Raw genomic sequence first — 14,950 nt, forward strand, 5'->3', positions numbered from 1 at the left:
CCATATACCCCACACCCAGTCTCCCTTATTATTAACATCTTAAATAGTATTGTATATTTGTCACAATTAATGAACCAATACTGGTACATTATTATTAACTAAAGTCCACACTTTGTTCAGATTTCCTTAGTTTTTACTTAATATCCTTTTTCTAGGACACCATATAACATCATGCCGTCATATCTCCTTAGGCTCCTCTTGGCTGTGACAGTTTCTCAGACTTTCCTTGTCTGGGTAACATTGACAGTTTTGAGGAGTACTGGTCAGGTATTTTGCAAGATGTCCTTCTACTAGAATTTGTCTGCTGTTTTCCTCATGATTAGACTCAGGTTATGGGTTTTGAGGAAGAAGACCACAGTGCCCTTTCATCACATCATCTCAAGGACACATACTACTAACATGACTTGTCACTGTTGACATGGACCTTGATCACCAGGCTGAGGTAGTGTTTGTCAGGTTTCTCCAGTACAAAAGTGACTCTTTCCTCCCCCGCTGTCCATACTGCACACTTTGGAAGAAGTCGCTATGCATAGCCCACACTTAAACAGAGGGGAATAACGTTCCCATCCTTGAGGGCAGAATTTGGAATTCTTCTACGAGGGAAGTTTGCCTATTCTCTCCATTTATTTATTCAATCATTCATATTAGTATGGATTCATGGATATTTATTTTATTTTGGGGGATAATTCAATACTACTTTATTTTGTGGCTCAAATTATTCCAGCTTTGACCATTGGGAACTCTTTCAGTTGGCTCCTTTTGACATGTCCCCATCAATGAGTGTTTTGTTTGTTTTTTGAGTACTTTCTTTCTGGCACTACAAAAGCTTGTGTATTTCCTGTCTGAATCCTAAGATGAGCCATTTCTCCAAGGAGCTCTGGTTCCTTTTATTGGCGAATGGAACTTATTAAACACTGAGATCTGAGCACTAGGCGTCAGGCATCATTTTTCACTTAATCATCTCAACAAACCCATGCAATAGGTATCCCATTAGCCCTATCTTACAAATGAGGAACTAAGGCACAGAGAGATTAAGTAGCCTGCCCAAGGTCACATCAGTAAGTGGTAGGGCAGGGCTTTAAACCCAGAGAGTCTAACTCCAGAAGTCATTTCCTGACCACACTGCCCCTGCTGTCTGCTATGAGCAGAACGCCACCAAGGGAAAACAGATGAAGTCACATAAACACACTTATAAGAGCTCTGACCTTGGCAACAGATCCTTTTCAAAATAACTGGCTCAGCTGACAAGGTCCATGAGAAAAGCAGAATTTGGAACTGCACTGCCAATGATATAGAGACACATTCTTTGGTATGAGGAACAGTGAAAGCATGAACTCTGGTTGTGAGCAGCACAATCCTCAAGAGTAACCACCAGAGTCCTGCTTGGTCTCTCCTTATATGGTAACTTTCAAACCTTCTGATACAGTCAGTCCATCAGGCAATCTGGTCACTCAACACTCCTTGACCATGGCTAGGCTGAGCTGCAACCTGGTGCCTTTTGCAACATTAGACAGTCGTTTAACAAAAAAAAGTGGGAACAACTGACTCTTAAAACTCAAGTGAAAGCACATCCACTAGAAGGCAAAGTTAAAAAGATTGAAAATATCAAGTGTTGAAAATATCAAGATGTGAAGTAAATGGACCCCTCATACATGGATAATGGGAATGACAAACGGTATAGCCACTTTAGAAAACAGCTGGCAAGTTTCTTATAAAGTTAAATAGACACTTATCATACAATCCGGCAATTCCACTCCTAGGACTCTACCCTAGAGAAGTGAAAACATAATGCCCACACAAAGACTTGTACGTGAATGTTCACAGCAGCATTATTCCCAACAGTCAAAAAATGGAAACAACCCGCATGTTCACTAACTGGTGAATGGATACACAAATTGTGGTTTATTCATACAATGGAATACCGTTTAGCAATAGAAAGGACCAAACTAGTGACACGTGCCACTACATGCATGAACCTCAAAAACATCACACTAAACGAAAGAAGCCAGATTCAAAACCACACACATTTATATATACATTACCACATTTCATTTATATGAAATTCTAGAAAAGGCAACATTTTAGCAACAGAAAGCATATCAACGATCCCTGCGGCCAGGAATGGGGAAGGGGGATCGATTGCGAAGGGGCACAAGGGAACTTCTGGGGAGTGATAGAAGGGTTCTACATCTAGACTGGAAGTGGAGACACTACTATCTATATCTGCCAAAACTCACCAAATTATACACTTAAAATAGGTGAATGTCACTGAGTGCAAATTATACCTCAGTAAAACTGTTAAAATTGGGAGATTTCACATTAAAAAATTCAAGTTAGAGCTTTACTCCACAATACTCTTAGATATGAGTAAATACTGGTAAAAGGCTGACTGTAAAAGTCCAACGAAAAGAAAATGCATTCATATATTTACCAACCCAAGAGACGAGGACGGCCTTTTAACGCAGAAGCTCAATGAACTCACAAAGAAGGAAGATCCAGAGGGGAGCCTAGCCACACGTTTTAATGTGTTACATAAAAACGTCACCAAAGAAATGTAAAGGTAAACTACAATCTGAGAAAATATTTGCTACACATATTAGAACAGCTAAAATATTTAATTATAAAGACAACTTACACATAAATAAATACTAGTATCTTTCAAAGAAGAAATGGACAAAAGGACACAAGACAATTCACTTAAGGGATAAAAATGACCAATAAGCAAACTACTAATACTCAAAAGAATACAAAGTTAAAAGAGTTGCTTTTTTTAAAATAAGAAATTGTTCCATCTATCAAATTGGCAAAGGTTTGCAACAAGTGTATTCAACACAGGAACAAGGTGAGGCAGTGGCCATGTGCCACAGCATAACCAATGGGGAAACCAGCGTGGTGGTGTGCGGCAGGACCACCGACAACATCCACTATCCTCCCCAGCAATAACGCACTTCTTGGAAAGGCAGGGATGGTAGACTCTCACTTTCTGCTTAATTATTTCTGTAGAGTATGAGTATTCTACAATAAACATCAATTACTTGTTTAAGTAGGAAAAAAGATATTAGAAAGAAAAGAGTCCATATCCTTTGGTTCAGCAATTACATTTCCAGGTTTCTATCCCAAAGATACCAATAGATACAAACAACATTTATAGACAAAGATGTTCATCACAGTACCAGAACAGCAAGAATGCAAAAAACTTAAGTATCCAACATCAAGAAAATAATCTAATAATTATGGAATAGCCACAAGCTGAAATATTATGTACCCATTAAAAATGATGCTTTCAAAGAATAAATATTTAATGATATAGGAAAGTGTTCAGTCATAATTTAATGCTAAGTGAAAAAAGTATGGTAACAATCATACAAATACATATACATGCATAAAAAAAGACTGGATGTAAATATGTAAAATTTTTAAAAGTATCCATGTCTGGTGGGATTAACAGTGATTTTAATTTTCTTCATTATACTGTTCCATGTTTTTCAATGTTCACAATGAATATATATTACTTTAAATGTGTGTGGGTATGGGTATTCTCAAGAACTTCATGAAATTGGTGAACCTTTTGGCTAAGTGCCAACAGAAACATCAGCTTAAAATGAACCATCTCAACACTACAGTATCGGCCTAAAGGGAGACAGCCATAAAGCTCATGGGAAGGAAGAAGGCCAGGTACTGAAAGTCAGGCTGTTGACTAAAGAGTTCAGATTTAAGAAGGAAGGAAGGGGAAATGTTATACAACGAATTCCAATTTGTGTTTTATCACAGATAAATTAAGCTGACTTGCTTTGAAAAAAAAACAAAAAACAGTCAACTGTGCACTTTAAGTGGTTTAAGTACAAACTCCAAGTGTATGTCAACATTTCAGGCTGGCTCCAGACCATCGTGACCAGCAAGCAATAAATGGAACCTGATGCCCTGGAGATGTTTGTGGTGGATAAGGGGTCACTTGTTTCCCCCAAGGCTCTTTCAACAGACAGAAGGGCTGGGTATAAAACAAGGATGAAAGGCAGAGGAGAGAAAAAGAAAAACACTCCTATGAAAAAACACCTAGGAAAAGCATCTTCCTATTCTCTCCAACAGCATCTGGCATATTTTTACAGGCCTTTAAGGATAGATGAGAAATATTAAAATGCACACAAAGCTATGAAGGCTACAGAGCTGTGCTAGCAAAAAATAAATAAATAGAAATCCTGCCCCACATCATTGGGAATAGAAACAATAAACAGTCACAAAAAACAAAACCCACCCAGAATCAAGGACAAAGAGGAGTTAAAACAATGCAGCTGTATGAAAAAGGTGGATAAAGGAAGATAAATGAAACTGTTCATATTAAGATTCTATTGACTTTTACTAAACCAAGGCTTGTTTGTTTAAGTGGAATTTAAGCTTTATTTAACTTGTGGAAGTGGAAGTCAAATTCACTTTTTGTGAAAAGGGAAACTTTCATGCCCAAATCCAAACATTTGTATTCAAGCATTGCTTCTAAAGATCTTAATCAAGGCAGGTAATACGGGGCTGAGCCAGCGGAGGGATGAAAAGAATTGGGAGAGGTTAATTACCCAGTACAAGGCTCAAGGACTAGAGTTGGAAAGAAGAGGATTCAGCTTCTAATTTCCACTCTGTTCAAGAGATTAAGAAATTCAAATCAAATTACTAAAACAAGGTCAGGAACCTTCAATGAAGAGGGCTGGACCTGATTAATTATTTAGTGTAATGATGAAAACTGTGGCCTGAATTACCAAAACATAATGAAAACACAAAAGTACACAAATTTATAAACTCAAAAAATTTTTTAATTGCACCCTTTAACCCAGTAACTCCACTGCTAGGAATGTATGCCACTCATAAACATGAAGAATTACTCAAAAATCTATGTTCAAACATCTTCAGTGAAGCATCACCCTAGCATGTTACATACAGTACAACATATTTAATATAACCCCATTTAGTTCTGAGTATCTATTTAAGGGACAAATACATATTCATGCACATATATACACACACACACACACACACACGTACACACACAGAAAATATGCTCAGAAAATTTATGGAAGCACATTTAAGAAAATGTTAACCAGGATGGACTCTGCCAAGCAGGCGAAGAGTCCTGAGGCTAACTTAAAACCTTCACTGTTTGAATTTATCACAAAGCCAGTATTACTTAATTTTATTTTATTTAAAGAGACAAAGTTGCTAGTTGATGCACCTATTTATAAAAACAGAAGGTGATATGCACACTAGGAAGGAGAGAAGGAACAAGATTATTTGAGATAACTTGCAACTTTGATTCTATAGAAACACTCACATTTATGAGGGACAGAAAGCTTAAACTCCAGCACAATTACAACAGATAAGTTAAAAAACCACTCCCTGTGATATAACAGCAAACAGTGACTGCCTTCAGAATACGTATTTTTTTTCCTTTTTTCATAGGTATGTTTTGAATAATCCACTAAAAAGTTCAGACACGAAAAAATTGGTACTTCCACTAGATTAGATAAGGGTAAAATTTTTCAAAGTAAGGATCTAACTGATGTTTGTCATTCTTTCCTCTTTCACATCCCTGCCTTCCATTCACTGGGATAGCAAATAACAACTCATTCACAATTTACCATGTACCAGACTATGCTCGAGCTTGACATAGATTATCTCATCTAATCTTTGAAACAATCCTATAAAACAGGTATTATATGTCTGTTTAAAGATGAGTGTGGAAGATTTTATTTTGTAAAGATGGTAGCCTCTAGATATCCGATTCCAATGCCCATCTTACTACGTGTCTTTGCCATTCCTCTATCAACGAGTGGGATCTATCTTCTCTCTCCTCAAATGTGAGGGATGTGGAAGTGATATCATGACACTTCTGAGGCTCGATCAGGGAAGGTAACACTGCTTCTGCCTCCTGCTCTTTGGATGTTCACCCTCAGAACCCAACTGCCACGTTGTGAGGAAGCCCAAGCCACGTGGAAACCGTGCGTAGTGTTCTGGCTGGTAGCCCAAGTTACGATCCCTGTGGACAGCCAGCATCAATTGCCAGATCTGTGAGTGAAGAAACTTCTGAGATGATTCCAGCTCCAGCCACCACCTGACTGCAACTGCACAAGAGACTCCAAGTGAGACCCACCTTGTTGAGTCCAGGCAATCCACAGAATATGAATAATATGAATAATGATTGCTGTTATTTTAAGCCAGTAAGTTGGAGTGATTTGTTACACAGTAATAGAAAACCAGATGAAAACCAGCATAAGAAGAGAAAGGGGGCTGGCCCCGTGGCCGAGTGGTTAAGTTCGCGTGCTCCGCTCCAGGTGGCCCAGTGCTTCGTCGGTTCGAATCCTGGGCACGGACATGGCACTGCTCATCAAGCCATGCTGAGGCAGCGTCCCACATGCCACAACTAGAAGGACCCACAACGAAGAATATACAACTATGTACTGGGGGGCTTTGGGGAGAAAAAGGAAACAAATAAAATCTTTAAAAAAAAAAAAAAAAAGAAGAAGAAGAGAAAGGTCAGTAACCTGCCACAGGCTGCCATGTCTGCACAGCTCCAAAGCTCATGCTCTTAACAACTACATTGTGTTACTCCTTGCTCCCCACTACTGCAAATGATGCAAAACGAAAAGGAGAAGGTCAGGAATCATCCACAGAATGATCGATACATCCCTAAACACTTGGGCACTGCCTAGAAAACAAATTAGAAAATACACCTAGAAAACCCTAAAATAAAGACCAACATGATAATCTAGCATTCCAGCCCCATTCTTTGACACCAAGCCGTGAGTTCAATTTCACCATTACTCACTTCTCCTGTTCATTCCACTTTCACAACTCTGTCTTTGTGACTGCCTCTTCGGGAATATTCTCTCCATGTTAAATATTTGTTAAGTATTTAATTAATGATCAGGACTTAGACCTGGGGAACAATAGGTTACACCAGTTCTCAGACTGGATTTTAAGGCGTAGGAAGGATGAAGATGTACAACTAACCCAAGTAATTGAAAACGAAGAAAACAGCCAAGTAAAAGCACATATCAAGGGGGCTGGCCCCATGGCCTAGTGGTTAAGTTTGGCACACTCTGCTTCAGTGGCCCTGGTTCACATCCCAGAGGCGGACCTACACCACTCATCAGCCATGCTGTGGCAGTAACCCACATCCAAAATAGAGGGAGATTAGCACAGATGTTACCTCAGGGCAAATCTTCCTCAGCACAAAAAAAAGAACAACATATCAAATAATACCTACTATATTAAAAAATGTTTAAAAGATATAAATAATAAAATGTGAGTGTTTATAAATGTTTACAGATATAATGCTAACATTAGTGTTTAAAAAGGGGGATAGATACACATTTATATATGCATATAGAAAAATGTATAGGGGCCAGCTGTGTGGCCGAGTGGTTAAGTTCGTGTGCTCCGCTTCAGCGGCCCAGGGTTTCACCAGTTCGGATCCTGGGCATGTACATGGCACTGCTCATCAGGCCATGTTGAGGTGGCATCCCACATGCCACAACTAGAAGGACCCACAACTAAAAAAAATACACAACTATGTACTGGGTGGATTTGGGGAGAAAAAGTAGGGGGAAAAAAAAGATAAGATTGGCTACAGTTGTTAGCTCAGGTGCCAATCTTTAAAAAAAAATGTATAGATACATGCTTCTATATACATACATATACAGAGAAACATAGGAAACTGGTAAGAGCAGTTGCCTCTAGAGGAGGGGCTTGAAGGGTCTAAGAGGCAAAGGTGAATAAATGGAACGTCAAACTATCAAACCTAACTTCACCAAAACTGAGACATGCTGACACCCGGCACTCTAGACAGAAGGCACTGACCGGGACACAACATCACCTCTGACGTACTCCTAACAAAAAATACTTAAGTTAAAGCTCATCTTGAGGAAATAATCAGACAAATCCAAATTGAGAGACATTCTGCAAAACAGGTGGTCTGGATTCTTGAAAAATGTTGACACAAAAGGCAGAACACTGTGCCAGATTAAAGGAGACCAAAGAGATATGACAACAAAATGCAACTTGTGATTTTTGACTAGATTCTGGAAAAAATAAAATACTTCTAAGGACATTATTGGGATAACTGGGAAAGTGTGAAATACAGACTGCATGTTGGATGAAAGTATTGTATCAACATGCTATTTGTACTGTGATTATTTAGGAGAATGTCCTTGTTCTTAGTAGATATTGCTGAATTATTAGTGGTGAAATGTCATGATGTCTACAACTACCTCTCAAAAGATTCAAGGAAAATAAATAAATACATAATTTAGAGAGAGAGAAAATGCCAGAGCGCAAGCGAGCAAGCACACAAACAAAAGGCATAATGATACATCGAGGTGAAGGGTTTATAAACATTCAATGAACTCTTCTTGCAACTTTTCTGTAGATGCAAAAATTTTCACAATAAATAGCTGGGAAGGAAAAAAAGCATATAGTAAAAACTATGTGTATATAAGTCCACATTCTAAGTAAAAGTGTAAAGCCTTTTGTAGACCCTGTATTCTAACTACAGCTTTGGGTGCGTTAATTTAAAAGATAGACATGTAAATAATATCCAACAAAAGAAAATAAGAATGCCTTGTAATGAGTGAATGAGATGAATCAGTTATTTTAAATATCTTTGGTACACACTTTATGCCACTTACAATTACCAAGTGGCAATTAGGATACAATGCAAATTTAAAATTATAACTACACCTAACATAATTTAATCTTTTCACAGCAAAGGAGGTAGGTATTTTTCTGCACCTCTGGCTCACAACCACTAATGACAATTACATCTGTAACAGTAATGCAAAAAAAAAAAGCCCATTCTAGTTGGTTGCACTTGGATTGTCCACAATCCACAGATCCAAGCACAGGTAAATGTTTTCCCCGTTACATTTTCTGGGGCGACTACCTCATTTCCCATTTCTGAGCAATACTCTCATTCACTACAAGGTTGTTTCAAAATTCCTACACAAATAGTTCCGATAAATACCGTTTGATCCAAAAATAAAATAAAATAAAATACACAGCCCAGCTTTCCTCTCAATTTTTCACTAAACCGATGTCACTAAAAGGCAGGAAGCTCCACTGTAATCGCTCACATTACTGCCGAACGTTCAAGAAAAGAATCTCAGGTTCATTCCAATGCAAAAAGAAAATCTCACTCAGCTCCCAAAACTCTAACCCAACCCGGCACTAAAATGTGCCTCAGCGGGACTCGGGTCGCCGCTTTGAGACCCCGCTGCCCCCACAGCAGCCCTGAGCCCCTCGAGCTGCCCGGGGGGCGCCGGCTTCCGACAGCCCAGGAAGGTTCGGGGTCTCCACACGGGGCCCCTCCCCAGGCCCGCCTAGTGGCCGCAGAAGGGCGACGAGGCCCAGCCTTCAAGGCCCTCCTGGCCCCTCCGCCACCCCCCGACCCTCAGCCCCTCCGGCCCGCGCCACTCGCCCTCGCGTCCCCGCCCCTCCCCACCCCACTCACTCTTCATCCTGGATGCGGAAGCCGGCGACAACCCCTTGCGGACAGTGGACGGAGAAGAAAGGGGCAGGAAGGGTGACCCCCTGGCTTCCACTCCTCTGAGGCAGGGGCCCGAACGAGGACCTCCGCGGTGGTCCCACGACGGAGAGCGTTAGGATCCGGCCGCCATGTTGTATCCCTGTCACCTTAGCAACCGTCAGGTCCTCAACGCCCCGAGGCCGCCATCTGCGCGTGCGCAAAACGCCCCGCCTGCGTCCGCCAGCCTTACGTGCACGGTTGCGCAGTGTGTCCCGCCTCCTCAGTCTGGTTGCTAAGCGATCTCCCTCGCCGCTTTAAGTAAGCAATTCCCCGCCTTCGAGCGTAGACGACCTTCGCCCGGATCGCTATTCCAAGTCGTCCTGCGAATTTAGTGATTTAGGGTCTAAAGCCCAGACGACAGCCTCGAGCTGTAACTAGGCTGAGGATGCACTAAGTAATTGTCAATTGATACCTGTTCTTTGCAGTCTCATCCTGCAATTGAGCGTCTACTACCTACTTTAGTACATATCTATTTGTAAGTTTTTCTTTTTAATTCAACAAACATTTATTGAGCGCCAGGCACTTTTGCAGGCATTGAGGAGCTGGAGGAGAACAGTGCGGACAGAGTCCCTGACTTCTCGAAACTTACATTCTACCGTAACGTTGAAGGAATGAATATCTGAATGAACTATGTGCACATGTGACAGCTGAGAAAGAAGCAGCCTCGCCCTCAAGGAACGGTCAACGCAATAAAAATAACATACCAACGCGTAGCATTTTATGACGCTCATTGTCATTGATTTGCTTATTTCATGCCCACAACGACTCCATAAGGTCAGGCATCCCTGTTTTTTCCTATTGGTTTTTGAAAATAAAGAAGGAAAATGTGTCTATTTAAAAAAAATCAAGGGCCCAGCCCGTGGCCTAGGGGTTAAGTTTGGTGCACTTGGTTTGGTTTGCTTCCCAGGTGCGTGGCCTTACACCACTATCAGTGGTGTGGGGCTGTGACCCACATACAAAACAGAGGAAGACTGGCACAGGTGTTACTTCACGATGAATCTTCCTCACTAAAAAGAAAAACAAAATCAAAGCATAGAACGTTATAAAGCAAAGTTTTTAATGATCCCTTCAAAGCATTTCCATCCTTCTCACTCCTCACCCTCCCCAGAGTTAACCACTGGCAAAAATTTGGTGGCATCTTTTCTGAATTTCTGTGTTTGAATTTGGACAGATTTTCCCCATAATTGAAAATCAGATATTTTCCTATAATTTGCTCTTTTTCATTTAATAAATCATGATCATCTTTTAATATTAGCACATATAAAGCTACCCTATGCTTTTTAACTGCTGCATAATATTCCATGGTATGGATATACTCTCATTTTTTTAACCATTTCCCTATTAATGATTCCTATTTTTGCAATTACAAACAATACTTGAGAAAATATCTTTGTGTATATCTTTGAACACATATGAGACTGTTTCTGTAGGAATTCAGGAGTTAAAAGACATCTACAATTTAAATATGGACTGAGATTAAATCACTCTCCAGGGGCCGGCCTGGTGGCACAGCAGTTAAGTGCACACGTTCCGCTTCAGCAGCCTGGGTTCACTGGTTTGGATCCCGGGTATAGACATGGTACCACTTGGCAGGCCATGCTGTGGTAGAGGAAAATGGGCATGGATGTTAGCTCAGGGCCAGTCTTCCTCAGCAAAAAGAGGAGGATTGGCAGCAGTTAGCTCAGGGCTAATCTTCCTCAAAAAAAAAAAAATCACTCATGGCCTAATGGTTAAGTTCACGTGTTCCGCTTTGGTGGCTCAGGGTTTCCCTGGTTCGGATCCTGGGTGCAGACATGGCACCACTCATCAGGCCACAGTGAGGTGGGATCCCACATGCCACAACTAGAAAGACACACAACTAAAATATACAACTGTGTACTGGCAGGATTTGGGGAGAAAAAGCAGGAAAAAAAATTTTGGCAATGGTTGTTAGATGCCAATCTTTAAAAAAACTAAAATAAAATAAATCACTCTCCGAAAACGCTGTACCAATACATTCAGGGATCTATACATGAATTCTCTTCTCCTCACACTTGCACAGACACAGAATATTATCTCCTAAGATTAAGAAGCCACTCAGGAAAAGAGTGAAACATAACATGAAATTTTTTATTTCGTTATGTTTCTCAGCCCCCTCCCTTGTGCTCCCTCCAGGACGGGATTCATCACTCCTCCTTTTGCAGGAAGCTTCCTCCTCTCTAAGCCCAGCACAGAGCTCTCCCCTACAAATGAGCCCTTAACATTTCCAAAGCTGGCATGACCATCTTTCACCCAGACCTACCGTCCACAGATCCCATCCCAGCCAAAGGCGAAACCATCCACCCAGGTGCATTCCAGCCCCGGCACTTCCTTCCTCCTCGCCACACCCCCCTCCCCAACCCTGCCCCTCGGAACATCCCTCACTTTCCTGCGCACCCCTCCTCCTTTCTCTGCCCACCTCACCTCTCGCTGGTCCCAGCCTTCTCCTTCTAGCCCCACAGAGACCAAGCCTCCCCAAGTGCCTGTCGTTTACAGGAGAAATCCAGATTTCTGACCCCATATACAATCTCCCTCCACCTGAGACCGTCAGCACCTAACCCTTCACCCACCACATCTTTCTGCCTTCTCCTCCTCTCATACGTTTGTGCCCAAACTGGTTTTCGTTTAGAAGGGTATTTTTTCCTTCTCAAATAATGTTATATATATATATATATATATCATTAGCATGATTCGAAAATAATAAAAGCAGAATTCAGCGAAAATCCTCCCACCACCCCTCTGCCCCCAGTTCCTCTCCCCAGAGGGTAGGCAACATGTGTTATATATATATTTTTTTCTTTTTCTTACACAAATGGTAGCATAGTGTGACTCTGTTCTGCATTTTTCAGTTTTTACTTAACACTTCACCTTGCAGATTTTCCCCTACTGGTACACAAAGAACCTCTTTATTTGATTTGATGGCTGTTCTGTTTCATGGTTGTACCATCCCTTATTTAACCAGTCCCCTACTGATTGACATCTAGGTTGTTTCTAATAGTCTGATCTTTCAAACATTGCTACAGTGACCAATCCTGTAAATACATCATTTCCTGTATGTTCACATGTACCCAGAGGAGAAATTCCTATAGTAGAGCTGCTGAGTCAAAGAATATCTACTTCGATATTTTTTTACTTCTTTTTAAAAAATTGAGTCAAAATTCACATAACATATAATTAACCATTTTAAAGTGTGACGTTTAGTACATTCACAATGTTGTGGAACCATCACCTCTGTCTAGTTCCAAAATATTTTCATCGCCCCAAAAGGAAACCCCATACCCATTAAGCAGTCTCAAAAACATGGTGCTGAGTGAAAGAAGCCAGACACTAAAGGCCACATGTTTTATGATTATATTTATAGGAAATGTCCAGAATAGGCAAATCCATTGAGACAGAAAGATTAGTTGCCAGGGGCTGGAGGAATGGGGGTGATTGCTAACAGGTACGGGGCTTCTTTTGGGGGTGTTGACATTATTTTTGAATTAGACAGTGGTGATGGGTGCCGAACTTTATAAGTCCACTAAAAACCACTGAAGTGTATGTATTAAATTGTTAGAATGGTAGGTATGTGAATTTTATCTCAAAATAAATTGGATAAAAACAAAATTTGATTATTGCTGGTATTATTATTGTTGATGGTGCTGTCTTTCTTGGCTCTGAAAAGCCACATTTAATCTCTCCAGACCACTGGGATTTGATCTCTCCCTTCTTATCTCCTTGTGGTCTTTCCTGTTATTTGGGGACCTGTCTCCATGTCACACTTATCTTTCTCTCACTGTCTCTTTCACGTCCCTTTCTTCTAATCAGGTAGGTTCTAAGCTCTGTGGGCTGCCCACCTGTCTCTTATCTCCCTGCAGGCAGAGCGTGTTACCAGATAGTCATTGAGTACCTGTTAAAAAGGTGAACAGCTGAATGCATTTAGCACGTGAGCCCCAGCCTCGTTATTTCTGATCACCATGGGCTGATGGATTTTCTGCTCACCTTCTCAGTGGACAAATGGTTCTTGGTAGTGAAATCGTAGAGACCAGGTAGATCCTGATCCTGTGGAGGAGTTAGAGCAAGGTGCCCCCTGGAGGTAGACACAGCCTTGCTGTGCTTACCCAGGTGAGCAGGGGCTACTGGACTTCAGCCAGCACCTGCCTTCTGACCTGGCACCCTGGTGTGCAACCAGCACATTGTATGGGAAGCCCTGGGACAGCGGGAGGGGAAGGGCCTCCAGAATGGAAGATGAAACCATGCTAACAGGGCACCTTAGAAGGAAGACAAGAAGGGAATTTGTGAGAGATTTTGCTTAGAGCAGTGGTCCTCGAACATTATCACGCACAGAAGTCACCCACCCTCAGGTGATTCTGGCTTGTTAAACCCAGATGGCAGGGCCCCTCCCTCAAAGTTTCTGAATCTGTAATTCTGGGGTGGAGGTTGAGATTTTGCATCTGTAACAGGATCCCAGGTGATGATGCTGCTGCACCAGTGACCATGTTTTGAGAGCCGCTGGCCTAGATAATTCCTTATTCTTTCTTTAATTCTAAATAGACTAGGAAATGCTACTTCAAACAGAAAAAGCAATTGCTGGGGAAGGTCTCTCCTTACAGTCAACACTCTCAAACACCACACAGAGGGGTCAGCCTTCTTGAGTTTTAGTTATGTGGCCTGCTCACCTGCTTCCCTGGACCACTCATGCCCTAAAGGACAAGAAGAAGAATTGACAGATGAGAAACAATAGGCTGTGAACTCCTCCAGGGAGGGGCCTCACCTCACACTCAGTGCCAGTAGCCAGGTGTATATTACATGCCCAAGGGATGATTGTGACACAGACCCAGCTTAGAGCATCTTAGAGCTCCACTTTTAAAACTCTGCATGAATACTACCTAATTATAGCTACTTGAGCTTTTTGACTCATTCCAAAACCGTTCCTCAGACAGTTCATCCCATACCCTAGTATTAGCTTTTCCCTATTTTCTGATGTCAAGAGATTCAGCCATGAGGCTATGTTTAGCAGACAATCAGTTTCCTTCTGCTGAGCATCTTTTTTTTTTTTTTAAAGATTGGCCCTGAGCTAACATCTTTTGCCAATCTTCCTCTTTTTTTTTCTTCCCTCCAAAGCCCCCCAGTACATAGTTGTATATTCTAGTTATAGGTCCTTCTAGCTCTGCTATGTGGGACACCACCCCAGCATGGCTTGATGATCTGTGCTAGGTCCACGCCCAGGATCATGAACCAGTGAAACCCTGGCCTGCCAAAGAGGAGCACACGAACTTAAACCCTCAGCCATGGGGCTGGGCCTCTGCTGAGCATCTTAATTAGTGCTCAAACCACAAAATAGGCAGAAGTTAGAAAAGTTAAGGATGACAGAAATTTCAAACATGC

At 41.4% G+C, this 14,950-nt stretch overlaps 1 protein-coding gene across 9 annotated transcripts in view; it reads right to left on the bottom strand.

The window, feature by feature from the left end:
- The window catches only part of MOK (MOK protein kinase), a 71,625-nt gene extending 61,864 nt beyond the window's left edge, over window positions 1-9,761 (bottom strand). For 4 of the 9 annotated variants that reach the window (XM_070514375.1, XM_070514373.1, XM_044774351.2 and 1 more), the window contains exon 1: window positions 9,491-9,724. In XM_070514375.1, coding sequence (XP_070370476.1) covers window positions 9,491-9,497 — 7 coding nt within the window. In that variant the 5' untranslated portion in view covers window positions 9,498-9,724. Of the gene's footprint in view, window positions 1-9,490 lie in introns of all 9 variants that reach the window. The other 5 variants (XM_070514377.1, XM_070514379.1, XM_014854526.3 and 2 more) reach the window with 3 other exon arrangements.
- Between the last annotated feature and the right edge of the window lie 5,189 nt (window positions 9,762-14,950).

Source organism: Equus asinus, chromosome 7, assembly GCF_041296235.1.
Source record: "Equus asinus isolate D_3611 breed Donkey chromosome 7, EquAss-T2T_v2, whole genome shotgun sequence".
Taxonomy (NCBI): Eukaryota; Metazoa; Chordata; class Mammalia; order Perissodactyla; family Equidae; genus Equus; species Equus asinus.